We start from the raw sequence: 15601 nt of genomic DNA, 5'->3' as shown, positions 1-15601 counted from the left end.
ACTTCATACAAAAATCAACTCAAAATGGATTAAAGACTTAAATGTAAGACCTGAAACTATAAAAGTCCTAAATGAAAACACAGAGAAAAAGCTTCTTGACATTGGCCTTGGCAATGATTTCTTGAATATGATATCCAAAGTACAGGCAATAAAAGCAAAAAGAGACAAATAGAATTACATCAAACTAAAAAGCTTCTGCAACGGGGCGCCTGGGTGGCTCAGTCGTTGAGCGTCTGCCTTCGGCTCAGGTCATGATCCCGGAGTCCTGGGATCGAGCCCCGCATCGGGCTCCCTGCTCCGCGGGAAGCCTGCTTCTCCCTCTCACACTCCCCCTGCTTGTGATCCCTCTCTCGCTGTGTCTCTCTCTGTCAAGTAGATGGATAAAATCTTTAAAATAAATAAATAAATAAATAAATAATAAAAAAATAAAAAGCTTCTGCAAAGTAAACAATCAACAAAGTCAACAGGAACCTGCAGAATGAAAGAAAATATTTGCAAACCATTTATCTGATAAAGGTTAATATCCAAGAGATATAGGAAATTCCTACAACTCAACAGCAAAAACCCCAAATAACCTGATTTAAAAATGGGACGCCTGGGTGGCTCGGTAGGTTAAACGTTTGCCTTCAGCTCTCAGGTCATGATCCCAGGGTGACTGAGTCCCGCATTAGGCTCCTTGCTCAGCGGGGAACCTGCTTCTCCCTCTGCCGGCCATTCCCCCGGCTTGTGCTCTCTCTCTCTCAACCCTCTCTCTGACAAATAAAAAAATCTTTAAAAAAATAAATAAAAATGGGCAAAAGATTTGAATAGACATACAAAAAAAAAAAAAAACTTCTCCAAAGACATGTAAACAGCACAGCCAACATGTACGTGAAAAGATGCTCAACATCACTAGTTATCAGAAAAACACAAATCAAAACTATAATGAGGTATCCCCTCACAACTATCCAGAATGCCATTATCAGAAAAAACAGAAAATAAGAAGTACCACAGAAGATCAGAAAATTGGAACCCTTAATGCACTGCTGGGTGGGAATGTAAAGCGGTGTGGCCACTGTAGAAAACAGTATGGAGGTTTCTCAAAAAATTAAAAAAAAACTACCAAATGACCCAGTAATCCTACTTCTGAGTATTTATCCAAAAGAACTGAAACCAGGATCTCAAAGAGATATCTGCCCTTCTACATTCATTGCAGCATCATTCACAATGGCTAAGAGATGGAAACAACTTAAATATCCATTGATGGGTGAATGGATAAACAAAATATGGTATATACATACAATAGAATATTATTCAGCCTTAGAAATCCTGGCATATGCTACAATGTGGATGAACCTTGAGGATATTACTCTAAGTGAAATAAGGAAGTCACAGAAGAACAAATAATGCATGATTCCACTTAAATTAGGTATCAAAAGTAGTCAAACTCTTAGAAAGGGAAAGTAGAATGGTGGTTGCCAGGGACTGGAAAAAGGGGAAATAAGGAGCTGTTGCTCAATGGGTATAGAGTTTCCGTCATAAGATGAAAAGACTGTAGAGATCTGTACAAAAATGTACATATAGTAAATAATACTGTACCATATACTTAATTTGTTAAGGAGATAAATTTCATGTTATATGTTTTCTGCTGCACACACACAAAAGAACACATAGGAGTATAGACAAAAATAAATTAATTTTTATTATAACATGAATAAAAATGTTTGATTTTTAAAATTTTTTATTGTTATGTTAATCACCATATATTACATCATTAGTTTTTGAAAAAATGTTTGATTTTTAAAAAAGAAATGAACACAGCACATACCCACAGCCTGACTGAGTGCATATATGTGCTAGGAAATTCCCCATATTTCATCAGCATATGTCTCAAAACAACTATGAATTTCTGTCTTTCTCTCATTCCCTCACATTCAACTGGATAAATCCTATCAATTTTACCTATTAAATCTCTCTTGAACCTAATTCTCTCCCCTTCAAATTGTACTATCATCGCTCTACTTAAAACCACTATCTATATCTCTTGGCTGGACTTCCGTAAAACCCTCTGAACTGCTTTTTCTCTGCTCCCAGTTTCACACTTACCCAGCTCTTCACAAACCATTTCTATTGCTAGGATGATCTTTTTTTATTTTTATTTATTTGACAGAGATAGAGAAAGAGAGCAGAAGCAGGGGGAGCAGTAGAGGGAGAAGGAGAAGCAGCTCCCCACTGAGCAGGGAGCCTGATGCAGAGCTCAATCCCAGGACCCTGGGATCATGACCTGAGCCAAAGGCAGACTGCTTAACTGATTGAGCCACCCAGGCACCCCCCCTTTTTTTTAATTGTAATTTTATAATTTCTTTTTTAAAAGATTTATTTATTTTAGAGAAAGAAAGAGAGCACGTGCGGGGGGGGGGCAGGGGAGGAGAGGGAGAGAGAAAATCTCCAATAGACTCCCTGTTGAGTAAGGAGCCTGATGTGAGGCTTGATCCCATGACCCTGAGATCATGACCTGAGCTGAAATCAAGAGTGAGTCACTCAACCAATGAGCCACCCAGATGCCCCTAGCATGATCTTTTTAAAATGCAAATCTGACCATGTCTCTCTCTCTACCTAAAAGCTTTTAGTAGTTGTCTCTTGGTCCACACCAATAATCCTTGAGGCATGGTCTTACACTCACTAGTGTGCTGAGGGATTCACTTATTGGCCCATAAACAGATCCAATTTTCTACCTTTGTGAAGTTCTTCCGTTGGAAAGTAAGAACAAGTTGGCATAGGCTGGCCCTACAAAGGCTTTACCTAAGAAGTTATAATCAAAGATAGCTGAAGGCTGTTCTTTAGAGAACAGACTCCAAACTCAAGGAATCTGCCTTATCTTCTGCCCCTCCACTACCTGTGCCCAGCACTCCAGCCTGACTGCATCAACTTCCTGTGATTCCTTAAAGATTCATCTCGTGGTCTTTTTAAAGTCTGTTCTGTCTAGCAGTAATAGAAGATATTTGGCTACCCAACCCTTCCCAGCATAGCTAATTCCTCCTTTTCCTTCAAGACTCAATTCAAACTTTACCTTCTCTAGGAAGGCTTCCTGAATGTCTTCAGTTCCCAACCACGGCTCCAATTCAAAAAAAAAAAGAAGTCCCTCCTTTCTGTACTCCCTGGGCATCCTCTGTTACCACTCACTATACTCTGATGTCTGTTTACACATCTGTCTCTCCCACTAGACTGAGTTCACAGTACAAAGGACCTGCCCACAGTAAGTATTTAAATATTTGTGAGATTGAATAGGTATTATCATTCCTACTCTACAAGTAAGGCAATGAACTTTCTGCTGATATATCTTTAGAGACATTGAACAGCAAAGTAGTCTTACTGATTTCTGCCAGGCTAAGTTATCGACAACCTCGAGTGAATGACATAAAAAATCCTCTGGATGGTTCAGAACCAGAATCGGGTTCACTTCCTGTGATATCCTTGGGAACGGTTAAGGGAATCACAAGACGAGCTTTAATCATTATGTTACATATTTAAAATTTTCAAAGCACTTTCATAACCAGGCTCTAAAAGCAATTTTATGGGAATGAAAGCAAGATGGCTGCCCCCCCCAACAGGAGATGAGAAGATCAAGGTAAGTAGCTACAGGAACACTGGAAGCACTGGGCTTCCAAGATGGATCAGAAAGACTGAGGCCTAGAACTCACCTGGACGGGCCCAATGCTCTTATTTCGGCCTCCAGGCATGCCATCTTCTCTGATTGCTGGAAGGAAACATAAGTCAAGACGGTCAAAAGCATACCCACAGAAATCTAGGCACAAAAAGAGAACTTACTTGGCCAAAAGCACGAGGTAATAATTGGTGAAATCAAGATTAAAACAGAGGTCTCTCTGGACCCAAAGTATACACTCTTTCCATTATTCCAGGCTACCTCATAGGCAACAGATACTTCTGGGCCCCCAGGGCAATGGACACATACTGCACACCCTGCATGCATTTAATATGCTGAGCAAAGGTGACAGCATTATTAATAGTCCTGTGCACAGTTACAAATATCCCAACAGGATGATGCATGTGAAGAGAGGGATAGAAAGAGTATTTCCATTTTTAAAGAAAGTATTTTTTATTTCCAGGCTAAGTTTGAGTCTAATTTATAGGATGAGAAGAACAAATTTTTTTTAAATTAATCAAAATTTTGGTCTGATTCGTTTCTCTCTCTATAAGCAGTCAGTAAAGGGGTGCCTGGGTGGCTCAATCAGTTAAGCATCAGACTCTTGGTTTTGGCTCAGGGCATGATCTCGGGGTTGTGACACTGGGCCCCGTGTAGGGTTCTGCACTGGATGTGGAGCCTGCTTGGGATTCTCTCTTTCCCTCTTCCTCTGCCCCTCCCCCTCAATTCATTTGTGTGTGTGTGTGTGTGTGTGTGTGTGTGTGTGTGTGTGTGTGTGCGCACCTGTGTGTAGAGTACCAAGAGATGAAGATGGATGTTGGAGAGGCCAACTGGGGCCAGATCATAGATAGCCTTTAATGTTAGGGTAAGAGTATGGACTTCAGCAGAGGAAGCTGAGGATAAGATGGAATGCAGGAGATGGATGTGGTCAGGTCGGCGTTTTCAAAAAATCTTTGTGATGGCCGCTGTGGAGGCTAGCTTGGAGGAGGCAACGTTAACAACAGAAGATAAGCTAACAGCATCATGTGAGAGTAAGCTTTGCTACATATACATATATATATGTACACACACACATATACATGTATATATATATATACATATATAAATAATATACCTGCTTCCAAAAAAATTAACATGAAGAATCTAGAAAGTTCTTGGGGCAGGGTTGAGGGTTCCAAGCATAATGCTCAGTTCCTGTGGTAACTGAAAGGCTAACAGGAAGTTCCTTTTCCTTAAAGCAGACATCATCCTTGGTATCCTTAGAGGATTACACATTTCAGAATGAGACAAGCTTGGGTCTAAATCCAGTTTTTGGGACATCTCGGTGGTTCAGTCTGCTAAGAGTCTGCCTTTGGCTCAGATCATAATCCCAGGTCCCCGCAAAGGGCTCCCTGCTCAGCAGAGAGCCTGCTTCTCCCTCTCCTACTTCCCCTGTTGGTGTTCCCTCTCTCACTGTGTCTCTCTCTGTCAAATAAATAAATAAAATCTTTTAAAAACAAACTAACTAACAAACAAAATAAGAATATAGGGGTGCCCGGGTGGCTCAGTTGGTTGGGCATCTGCCTTCGGCTCAGGTCAGGATCCCAGAGTCCCAGGATCAAGCCTCACATCGGGCTTCCTGCTCAGTGGGGAGTCTGCTTGGCTCCCTCTGCCCCTCACCCCACTTGTGCTCACTCTCTCTTGCTCTCCCACTCAAATAAATAAAATCTTTTTAAAAAAATAAAGAATATAAACAATAGTACTGGTTTGGTCAAAGACTGTAAAATTTGTGAAGATGGCATGAAACTGCCTGAAGTGTGGGAAATAATACAATGTGTCACAGTGCCTCTGTCAAAACAAAAACTTGGATCATATTTTAAAGTTTATAATGTATTCACATATATGGTATCACATTTGATTCTTGGAAGGTGTACATTATTATTATCTATGTAGTTTAGAGATGAAAAAACCTGAAGCTCAGAGAGGTAAAGGGATTTGTTCAAGACCACTCAGGGAAGAACTGACAAGAGTGGGGAATTTTAGTTTAGGTCCTCTAATTCTTTGCCTGTTCCTTGATGCTATACTGAGCTAAGAGCAAGTTTTTGAACGGCGCTGAGAATCTTTCTTGTAGTGAACTGATTTAGAAAAAAAACAAAAACAAAGGGCTTCTGGGTGCAAGGTCACAGGAATGGTTTTGCTGTATCTCTTATCCAAGTCTGAGTGGCAGCAGCTATAGTTCTTCTATCTGCTTAAAAGAAGTACAAATACTTTTTCTGCTCTGGAACTCATGTACCTACCATTCCTCACTTAGGCTTGGGCAGCCAAACCAAACCCAGAAACAGAAAGGAGAGTAAGACACAAAGCTAACTACATCAAAGTCCTGCTCAAAACCCACTGGTGGCTCTCTTTGGTCTATGGACTCAACCCAAGCTCCCTAAAGCTTAGCATTCAAGACACTCCCATGATCTGGTTCTTCTGGGGTTCCCCATCTTCATCTCTTGCCACAAACGTTACACTGTAACTACAGACAACTATCTTTTTTTTTTTTTAAAGATTTTATTTATTTATTTGACAGAGAGAAACACAGTGAGAGAGGGAACACAAGCAGGGGGAGTGGGAGAGGGAGAAGCAGGCCTCCCGCAGAGCAGGGAAGTCAGATGTGGGGCTCGATCCCAGGACCCTGGGACCATGACCTGAGACAAAGGCAGACGCTTAATGACTGAGCCACCCAGGCGCCCCAACAGACAACTATCTGTTAGTCTTTGAACATGTCATGCTGTTTTACACAGTTTTACCTCCACATATGTTGTTGCCTCTACTCAGAAAATTTATGGTGGAAAAATCTGGCAACATCACCTTACCCAAGGGATATCACCTCAATCAAGTGACTCAAGTTAACATGACCAATAGTAGGGCAAAGCTATACCATGCGCTCTTGATAGAACGCACTAAAAGGACACAACGTCGCTGTTGTGGCATTCTTGCCAAAAATGCATAACTTGAATGTAACTGTGAGGAAACTGACAAGCCCAAGTCGAGGAATATTCTACTTGTCTTCTTCAAAATTAACAATGTTATTCGAGGGAAAAAAAAAAGGATGAGGAATCATTTCAGATAAAAGGAGACGGAAGAGACATAAAAGCTAAATGTAATGCATGATCCTGGATTGGCTCCTAGATCACAAAAAATACACTGCTACAAAGGATGTTGAATTACGTGGTGAAATTTGAATAAGGTCTGCTAATTAGATTACAGTATTATGCCATGTTAAATTTACTGATTTGATAATAGTGCTCTGGTTATGTTAGAAAACAAAGAGGAACAATGTCTTTAACTTCCTCCCAAATAGTTAAGAAAAAATATATAAACACATACACTTTCTCTCTCTCCCTCCCTTCCCCTCCCTCCTTCCTTTTTCTCTCTCTCATGTTTGGAGAGAGGGAGGAGGGGAGTTGTTTTTTAAAAAGCTCTTAAGGGGGGCGCCTGGGTGGCTTAGTCGTGCCTTCGGCTCAGGTCATGATCCCAGCGTCCTGGGATCAAGCCCCACATCGGGCTCCCTGCTCAGTGGGGAGCCTGCTTCTCCCTCTCCCACTCCCCCTGCTTGTGTTCCCTCTCTCGCTGTGTCTCTCTCTGTCAAATAAATAAAATCTCTAAAAATAAAATAAAATAAAATAAAAAGCTCTTAAGGGATGCCTGGCTGGCTCAGTCGGAGGAGCATGCAATTCTTCATCTTGGGATTGTAAATTCAAACCCCACACTGGGTGTGGAGATTACAATCAATCAATTAAATCAATACTTATTTAAATTTGTAAGGAGCCTGAGCTTCTATGCCTTCAAGATTCTGCTCAAATATTCTCTGCTTGAGGTTTCTTGGTGCTCCATTTTAATCCTGGTAAAGCAGTATGGCAATGCTACAGAGTCATTCATCATTCTCACAATGCGATTCTATAAACATCAGCCTCTTCCAAGAAGTTTTCCTTAAGTTTTTACTTTTTAACTAGTTGACTAGTAAGTTATGAGACAACAAAGTTAAAGGAGTTTTAAACATTCTCAAATAATTTCTTTTTTCCCCCCACATAATTTCTGTACTGAGTAAATTCCCTCATGAGGCTCAGTGTATCTTCCGCTTGCCGCTGATGAAATTAACAATATCTCCCCTATCCCACTTGGTGCTCTGGCCCCCCACCACAGGGAATCCACCAAACCAGAAAGCATCTTACCTAACTGGGTTAACTGGTAAAGGACACAAGGAAAGTGGGACTCGACAGAGCCCTTGAGGGGCACATGGTCTAATAATGGGGGGAACAGAAAGCTAGCACAAGGCGACTGGGGCTATGGCAGAGGGCAAAGGGGGCTGTGGAAGTCAAGGAGGGTCGGCTTTCTGGTGAGGGGTGGTGTCAGAGAAAGCTGCTTAGAGGCCGTTACAAAGAAAAGCTGAGCCTCCAAAGAAAACTACATGTAAGCACATGAAGAGGAGGGGTACGCCCTCCCAGGGAGATGAAACCACCTGTGCAGAGCCCCCCAAACATGAAACAGCACTGAGTTTTTGGAGAACTAGGAAGGACTGTGACCTGTACGGGGAGCAGCTCAGGGAGAAGGGGTGAAGGGGATGATGCCAGTAACAGGGGCTTTGGGAACCATTGTGAGGAGCCAGAATCTATCCTGAAGGCTGCAAGATGGGTGAGCAGTAGGTGTCTGGGGCGTGATGGAGTAGCAGTGAAGATGGACAGATGGGGCCCAGCCTCTACTCACCACCCTTATTTAAATTTCCCTCACTGTCTTCCAAGTAAATCCCTGACTAGCCAAATTCCAGGTATGAAGAGATATCTATGTCCAGAAATGAGGGACAAGAGAAGGCTGACTCATACATGTCAGCTAAATTTTTTTGAACATTTTGTTTTTAAATTTTGAGGTAAGTTTAGACTTACAGAAGAGTTGCAAAAAAAAAAAAAAGGTGGAGAATTCCTATATACTCTATACCCAGCTTCCCCATCTGTTAACATCTTATATAACCACAGACTATTCATCAAAACTAAGAAATTAACTTTGGTATAATAATATTGACCAAAGTATAAACTTTATTCAGATTTCCCCACTGATGTCCACTTCCATTCCAGAATCCAATCTTGGATCCCACATTGCATAGAGTTGTCATGTCTCCATAGTTTCCTTCAATCTTTCTTAGTCTTTCCTTGTCTTTTGTGACCCTGACACTTTTGAGATTATTCTGTATAATGTCAGTTATTTTGGGGGCACCTGGGTGCCTCAGTCAGTTAAGTGTCTGCCCTTGTCTCAGATCATGATCCCAGGGTCCTGGGATTGAGCCCCACATCGGGCTCCCTGCCTTCTCCCTCTCCCTCTGCCTGCCGCTCCCCCGGCTTGTGCGTGTGCGTGCGTGCTCTCTCTCTGTCAAATAAATAAAATCTGTGGGGAAAAAAGTTATTTAGAAGAAATGTCTTTCAATTTGGGTTTGCCTGTTTTCCCATGAGCAGACTGGGAACGAATCCATCCCTGTGTGTATACGTGCCCCTACGATATCATCAGGGGGCATATGATGCCAGTGTAAATACACTGGTGATATTGACCTTGCTTACTTGGCTAAAGTGGTATCTGTCAGAATTCTCTAATGAAATTTACTATTTTTCCCTGTGTAATTACTAAATATTCTGGGGCTATGCAAATACTCTGCTTCCATTTAAAACTATGCGCTTATTTTAGCATCCATAAGTCAATCCTGCCTACAGCAATTGTTATTGTGTGTTTTAATGGTGATTTTCTATTTCCCTCATGCCTTCTACACTTATTAATTGGAATTCTTCTATAAGAAAGAACTATCACTCCTCTATTCAGTTAGTTCTATCAGTATGAACTAATGGATATTTTTTTCTTTGGGTTATAAACTAATATATAGTTATTTTGTTGCTCAAGCTGTTCCAGCTTTGGCTATTGGAAGTGCTTTCAGGTTGACGTCTATGACCTTTTGATAATGCCCTGCCCCCTCCTTTTTAAAAAAATTTTAGCACATTCTAACTTTCTGGCACCACCAGATGCTCCAGGCTCATCTTATATTTTCCCTACCTCAACTCTAGAATCAACCCCTTCTCCAAAGAGTTCTGATTCCCTTTATTGATATTTGGAAACCAAGATCTGGTTTTTCTAAAATTTTTTTTTCTAAACATGAGTACATATTGATGCTTCCAATCTAGCACCAGAGGTTTGTTTAGCCTTCCCCTTTCCTGATTTCTAACTTTTTTCTCTGATGCGAGAAATTCGACTCTCATTATCAACAATATAGTCACTTGTTTGTTCAACCCGAGTATACAAATAAAGTAGTGACAGAATTCCCAACCCATAACCTTGACAGAAATAAATTTACAAACTAGACAGCTTTGTTTGTATACAGTTCTTTTTATCTTCAGCCCTACGGTATACAGGATACAGTCAAAACACTGTTTCCCAAGGTTGGCTCCTTTCTCTCCCATTTCCTTCAGTGTGGCTATGTGATTTATTTGTAATATCAGTTAGATTCATTTATCACAGTCTACATTCTGTTTTTCCCTCTATACTGGTTGCTTTTAAACAAATTTATATACAGTAAAATTCAATTCTTTAGTGGCATATATTTCTATAGGTTTTGACAAATGCATAAAATTATGTCGAACACTACAGTTCCATATGGGACAGTTACATCAATTCAAAAATATTCAATGGCAACTGTAATTTTAATTCTGCTTTCTCAGCACCAGCCAGGAGGTGGCAGGGTTTCTCTCTGGGAGGCAGCCTTCACAAGGCAACTAAGCCATCTTGTAATGCACGAAAATGGACACAGGAAGGCAGTTCCCACCCCTCACACTCCATGTGTCATCTTCTCCCTGCTATGGTTACAGGAATTAAGAAGTTAAGCTGCTTCTTCCCTGAAATAGGAGAGTTTGGTTAGAAGCCCCAGAGTCTCACACTCCAACTGAATAAGCAGGATGAAACATCAGAGGGTAGTCAAGAAGGCAACCCATAAATATGCTTTGATAAAATACAGTGAAGACAAAAAAGGGAAATGAGCAAACGAGACCGAGACCAAATCATATGAAAGGGGGTAGATGCCCATAGACTCTCTCTTCAAGGCATCACCTGTTTGGTACTGATGGCTGGGAAAGAGTGGGGAAGGGAGAGGACTCCTAGGCAAAGGAAAGAACCTGAACACAGGCAGGATAATGCGAAGCAGGTTTGAGGCACAGTAAGTTCCAGACAGAAGATGAGATTAGAAACACAGAGGACAAAGTTGTTAAGTTTTTAAATGCCCTCTTATAGGTATTTATCATCCAGTAAACACAGGGCATTCCATCATGCAAGTTGCTATGCCATACGTAGACATGTTGTCCACGTGGTTAGGTACAAACTCTGCTTGATTAATAACAAACCTAATAATTATTATCAATATAATCACCACTAACCTATCTACTGGTAAGTCATTTTACCTCCCCAAGCTGCACCTATAAACTGAGGGGAGTATTTTTTTAAAGATTTTATTTTATTTTATTTATTTATTTAAAGATTTTATTTATTTGACAGAGAGAGAGAGAGACAACGAGAGAGGGAACACAGCAGGGGGAGAGGGAGAGGGAGAAGCAGGCTTCCCGCTGAGGAGGGAGCCCTATGCAAGGGCTTGATCTCAGGACCCTGGGATCATGACCTGAGCTGAATGCAGACGCTTAAGGACTGAGCGACCCAGGCGCCCCTAAAGATTTTATTTTTAAGTAATCTCTACACCCAATGTAGGGCTTGAACTCATGACCCCAAGATCAAGAGTTGCACACTCCACCAACTAAGCCAGCCAGGTGCCCCTAAACTGACGGTAATATTTAATAATAGGTTTGTGCATTTTCAAGGAGATAATGCATAGAAAGTGTATAAGAGTTTCTGATATACATAGTAATCAACAAATATTAGTATTATAAATTATAAATGACCTAAATTTACCTAAATGCTGTTTTATAACTTTCTTACCTTTCTTCCTAATGGGCAAGTTTTCAAAAGATTCTTCTTATCCCACATACAATAAAAAAACAGTCTGAAGTATATCTGGTTGTCTGCATTTATTAATGTGACAAAACCAACTTGAATAGTTCGCCAAATCTAACTCCTACCCCTATACATTACTATTATGAACCCCTAGTACCCTGCTGAGTAGTATTTTATATATACATTGTCATATTTAATCCTCTACAGAACTCTGAAAGGTTAAAGTTTTATCATACTATTTTAAAAGTAAGATCATTGAGCATTAGAGACATAAAGCAAACTGTGCAAGGTCACAGAGCTAGTCTGTCACCAACCTCTGCCTCCATTCTTTCTACTGAACTGTACTGTACTACCCTCTACCCTCTATGAGAATACTCTGAATTTCTGACATTGGCCCTCACCCTCTTCTGTATCCAAGTTCTCTCTGGGTGATTTCTACCCACGAACAAAATTTTGCCATCTGATTGCAAATGGTTCCACAAACTTCTACTTGAAGGCAGGATTTTTCACCTTAGTTCCAGCCCTACATATCCAAATTCCCTGGTGGACATTGTATGTGTCCTTCTTAGATACCTCAAACAATGCACTGCCAAGGCCAACATTTTGCCCCACCTGCTTTTTAGATTTTTTTTTTTTTTCTGGTGGGGTCATTACTATTAATCCAAATCTGCAACTTCAACTTCTGGTGTTGCCTAACACCCAGTATGTTATCAACTCCTATCAGGTAAGCTTCTCCACATCTTCCCACATTTCCTGCCCCTCTGTCAGATTCTTCATATCTTTCTTCTGGATTCTTCTAAAAACTTTCTAGGTGGCCTTTCTGCTCTCCCCACACCAATCCATTCTTCAAAGCCGGCCTCCTGGATTAATCCTCTTAGAATATTGGTTTATTAACATAATCTCAGGCTAATGGCTCTTGGAGAACTTCCCAATAAATCCCAAATTCTTCACCAACCTGGATGCAAGTTTCTGGGCATGCCTAACCTCTGAGTATGCCATGAATCTAGCAAGCAAAATGATACCACATTCAGGTGACATAGTGCCTTTCTGCTTCTTCATCTAAAATTCCTACTTCCTGTCATCATGCTCTGAAAGAACTAGTGGAGTATATTAATCCGAGTTAGGACTTGATTGTCAGCTGGGGTCTTGCCAGTTGGGACCTGTGAATTCATTCTCACAGAATTCTTAACATCTCACTAGTCTTTCTCCCCATCTACTCTGGGAAATCCCTGTAGGCAGGAACTGTGTCACATGTGTCTTGGGTTTATGAGTACACAGTACAAGACCTGGCATATAGTGGGGGCAGGTTCGGGAAATGAAAAATTCCATGGCTTAATAGCTAACCCTAACGGTAAAGTGATGGTAAAGTGGGTAGTCGAGCCACAAGCACCACTCACCCTTCCGATTCATCCCCATCTGGAGGCATTTGAGCAGGCGGCAGTACTGGCATCGGTTCCTCTGCTTCCGAGACATAACACAGTTCTTGTCACGACTGCACCGATATACCCGCTTGTTGCAAATGCTCCTCTTGAAAAATCCCTTGCAGCCCTCACAGGAGATGATCCCATAGTGCAAGCCTGTAGCACGGTCCCCACAAATGAGACAGGTTCGTTGTTCAGCCCGATCATCTGGAACAGAAACTGAACATATTCAAATTAGAACACATGGAAATAATGGCTTTAAGCCTGCAGTTCTAAAATAAGCAACCTTGGGGCGCCTGGGTGGCTCAGTCGTTAAGTGTCTGCCTTCAGCTCAGGTCATGATCCCAGGGTCCTGGGATTAAGCCCTGCATCGGGCTCTCTGCTTGGCGGGAAGCCTGCTTCTCCCTCTCCCACTTCCCTCCGCTTGTGTTCCCTCTCTCACTGTGTCTCTCTCTGTCAAATAAATGAATAAAATCTTTAAAAAATAATAAAATAAAATAAGCATAAGCAACCTTGCCCTGGGAAGATCAAGAACATCACTCTTTCCCGGCTAACTGGCAAACAGGGGTCATTTTTAGAGCCTTTGTCCGAGGAACAAACCCTTGCATCTACCTGCAGATATCACAAACACAGCCTATTTTAAAAAATAACTCATGCTCCTCTCCCTGGGTTTCATCATCACTTGGACCAGTATCCACGTCAGAAACTTGGGAGATAGCCCTGACTCCTCTCTCTCCCTCACCTTCCTCAGCCACAGCCCATCACTTACTTCTACCCTGTAGAAAGGTGATAAGGTGATTACTGATAATTTATGTAAGTGCCCAGCAAATGGCATATACCTAGTAAATGAAAGTTATAATTATTAACCAGTGAAGAAGTTTTAACCAGGCCCAGCCAGCCAACCAGTCTTCCACCTATTCAACAAATAGATATTGGACAACTATTCTATTCTAGGCACTGTTGTAAAAGGCATGGTTACAGCAGTGAATGAAAGTCCCTGGTGAAGCTTACGTTCTAGCAGAACATCTACTCTGTGTCCAGGCCCTGTGTTTGGTACTGGGTACTGGGTACTGGGTAAATCATCATGATCCCCACAGTCAAGGAACTTACTGCCTCGCAACAAACAAGTTAGTCAAAGAGGAAATTCAGGCTGGAATATAACTCTCTAACTTCCTCTTCCCTCAAATTTCACTTACTCAGGATCAAGCAACCGCCAAAGAACAGGCGTATGATAAAAAAGTGCCCTGGTGAACTGTGATGTCAGATCTTGCTAGCAGGTACAACCTCCAAGAAAAGGTTTTGATCAGAGGCCAAGGCAAGAAACCAGAGATTTGAACCACACTCCTAACAGGCAAGATATAATGATTAAGAACATATCCCAAAGAGTTTGAGAGATCCTTATTTAAATCCCAGTTCTGACACTTACCAGCTCACTGAACTAGGGCAAATTAAGTTACTTCACCTCTCTGAACCTAGTTTCTCTCATCAGTAAAATGGGGATTATAACAGTACCTACATACATAAATAAAGGACTCAGCACAATGCTTGGGCTACAATGGACATTTAATAAATGACAGCTATTATTTTCATTATCATTATTATTCTAACAGGTCCACACTTAATGTGATAATAACATTCCTGAAAAGAAAAGTATTTGAAAGCAATGTGACAGGAAGAGCCTGGCAGTACACAGGAGAGATGTAGAGAAGGCAGGAGACTAGCATTTAGGCAACCTTTATTATATGCCAAATTGGAGATGTCTTTATGATCCCTATTTGTAGTAGGCTGGATAATGGCCACCCAAATATATCAGGTCCTGATCCCTGAAACCCGTAAATATTATCTTGTAAGGAAAAGGGATCTTTGCAGATGTGATTAAGGATCTTGGATTGGGAGATTATTCTGGATTATAAAGGTGAACCCTACTTGCAATCACACATGTCTTTTTTTTAAAAAGAGAAAGACAGAAGGAGATTTGACATAAACAGAAGAGGAGAACAAGCATGCATGTGCACACACATGTACACACAGAGGAGAAGGCGATGTGAAAACAGGCAGAAGGTAGCCGAAGCCAAGGAGTGGCTTCCACTACAAACTGGATGAGGCAAGGAATGAATTCTCCCCTAGAGCCTCTGGAGGAAGTGTGGCTCTGCCCACCTTATTTTCACATGACTTTTGAACTTCTGGTTCCAGAACTGTGAGAGAACAAGTTTGTGGTAATTTTTAACAGCAGCACAGGAAACTAATACATAATATTTTTTTCATACAGGGCAACAGACATATATATTAAGGCTCTTGCCCAAAGTCACACAGCAAATAGCAGTTATGCAGAGAGAAGCAGATACAGGAGACCACACAGTTAGGGAAAGAGAGAAAGATAGATATGGAAAGAGGAATCATCTAGGTTCTTGAGGACTCTGTATTTCCTAGTTACAGACCTTTCCAAGACTTTCTAAGGCTTGGATGAACTTCCTAACTATGGGCAAATTGACATACCATGACAAACTGACATTCCCATGTTTTGTAATACAATACCTTCTTT

General features: G+C 41.2%; 1 protein-coding gene across 5 annotated transcripts in view; it reads right to left on the bottom strand.

Moving 5' to 3' along the window:
* The window catches only part of NR6A1 (nuclear receptor subfamily 6 group A member 1), a 224046-nt gene that overhangs the window by 23454 nt on the left and 184991 nt on the right, over positions 1-15601 (bottom strand). For all 5 annotated transcript variants that reach the window (XR_003523576.2, XM_027614501.2, XM_027614498.2 and 2 more), the window contains 2 exons: positions 13036-13278; positions 3681-3736 (listed from right to left, as the gene is read on the bottom strand). Coding sequence is in view for 4 of the 5 variants with exons in the window: in XM_027614501.2 (XP_027470302.1) it covers positions 3681-3736; positions 13036-13278 (299 nt within the window). In the remaining variant the exon portion in view is untranslated. The remainder of the gene's footprint in view (positions 1-3680; positions 3737-13035; positions 13279-15601) is intronic.

The sequence above is a fragment of the Zalophus californianus genome, chromosome 13 (assembly GCF_009762305.2).
Source record: "Zalophus californianus isolate mZalCal1 chromosome 13, mZalCal1.pri.v2, whole genome shotgun sequence".
NCBI classification, from domain to species: domain Eukaryota; kingdom Metazoa; phylum Chordata; class Mammalia; order Carnivora; family Otariidae; genus Zalophus; species Zalophus californianus.
The sequence above is the reverse complement of the archived record's forward strand: the minus strand, read 5'-3'. Positions and strand labels throughout refer to the sequence as shown.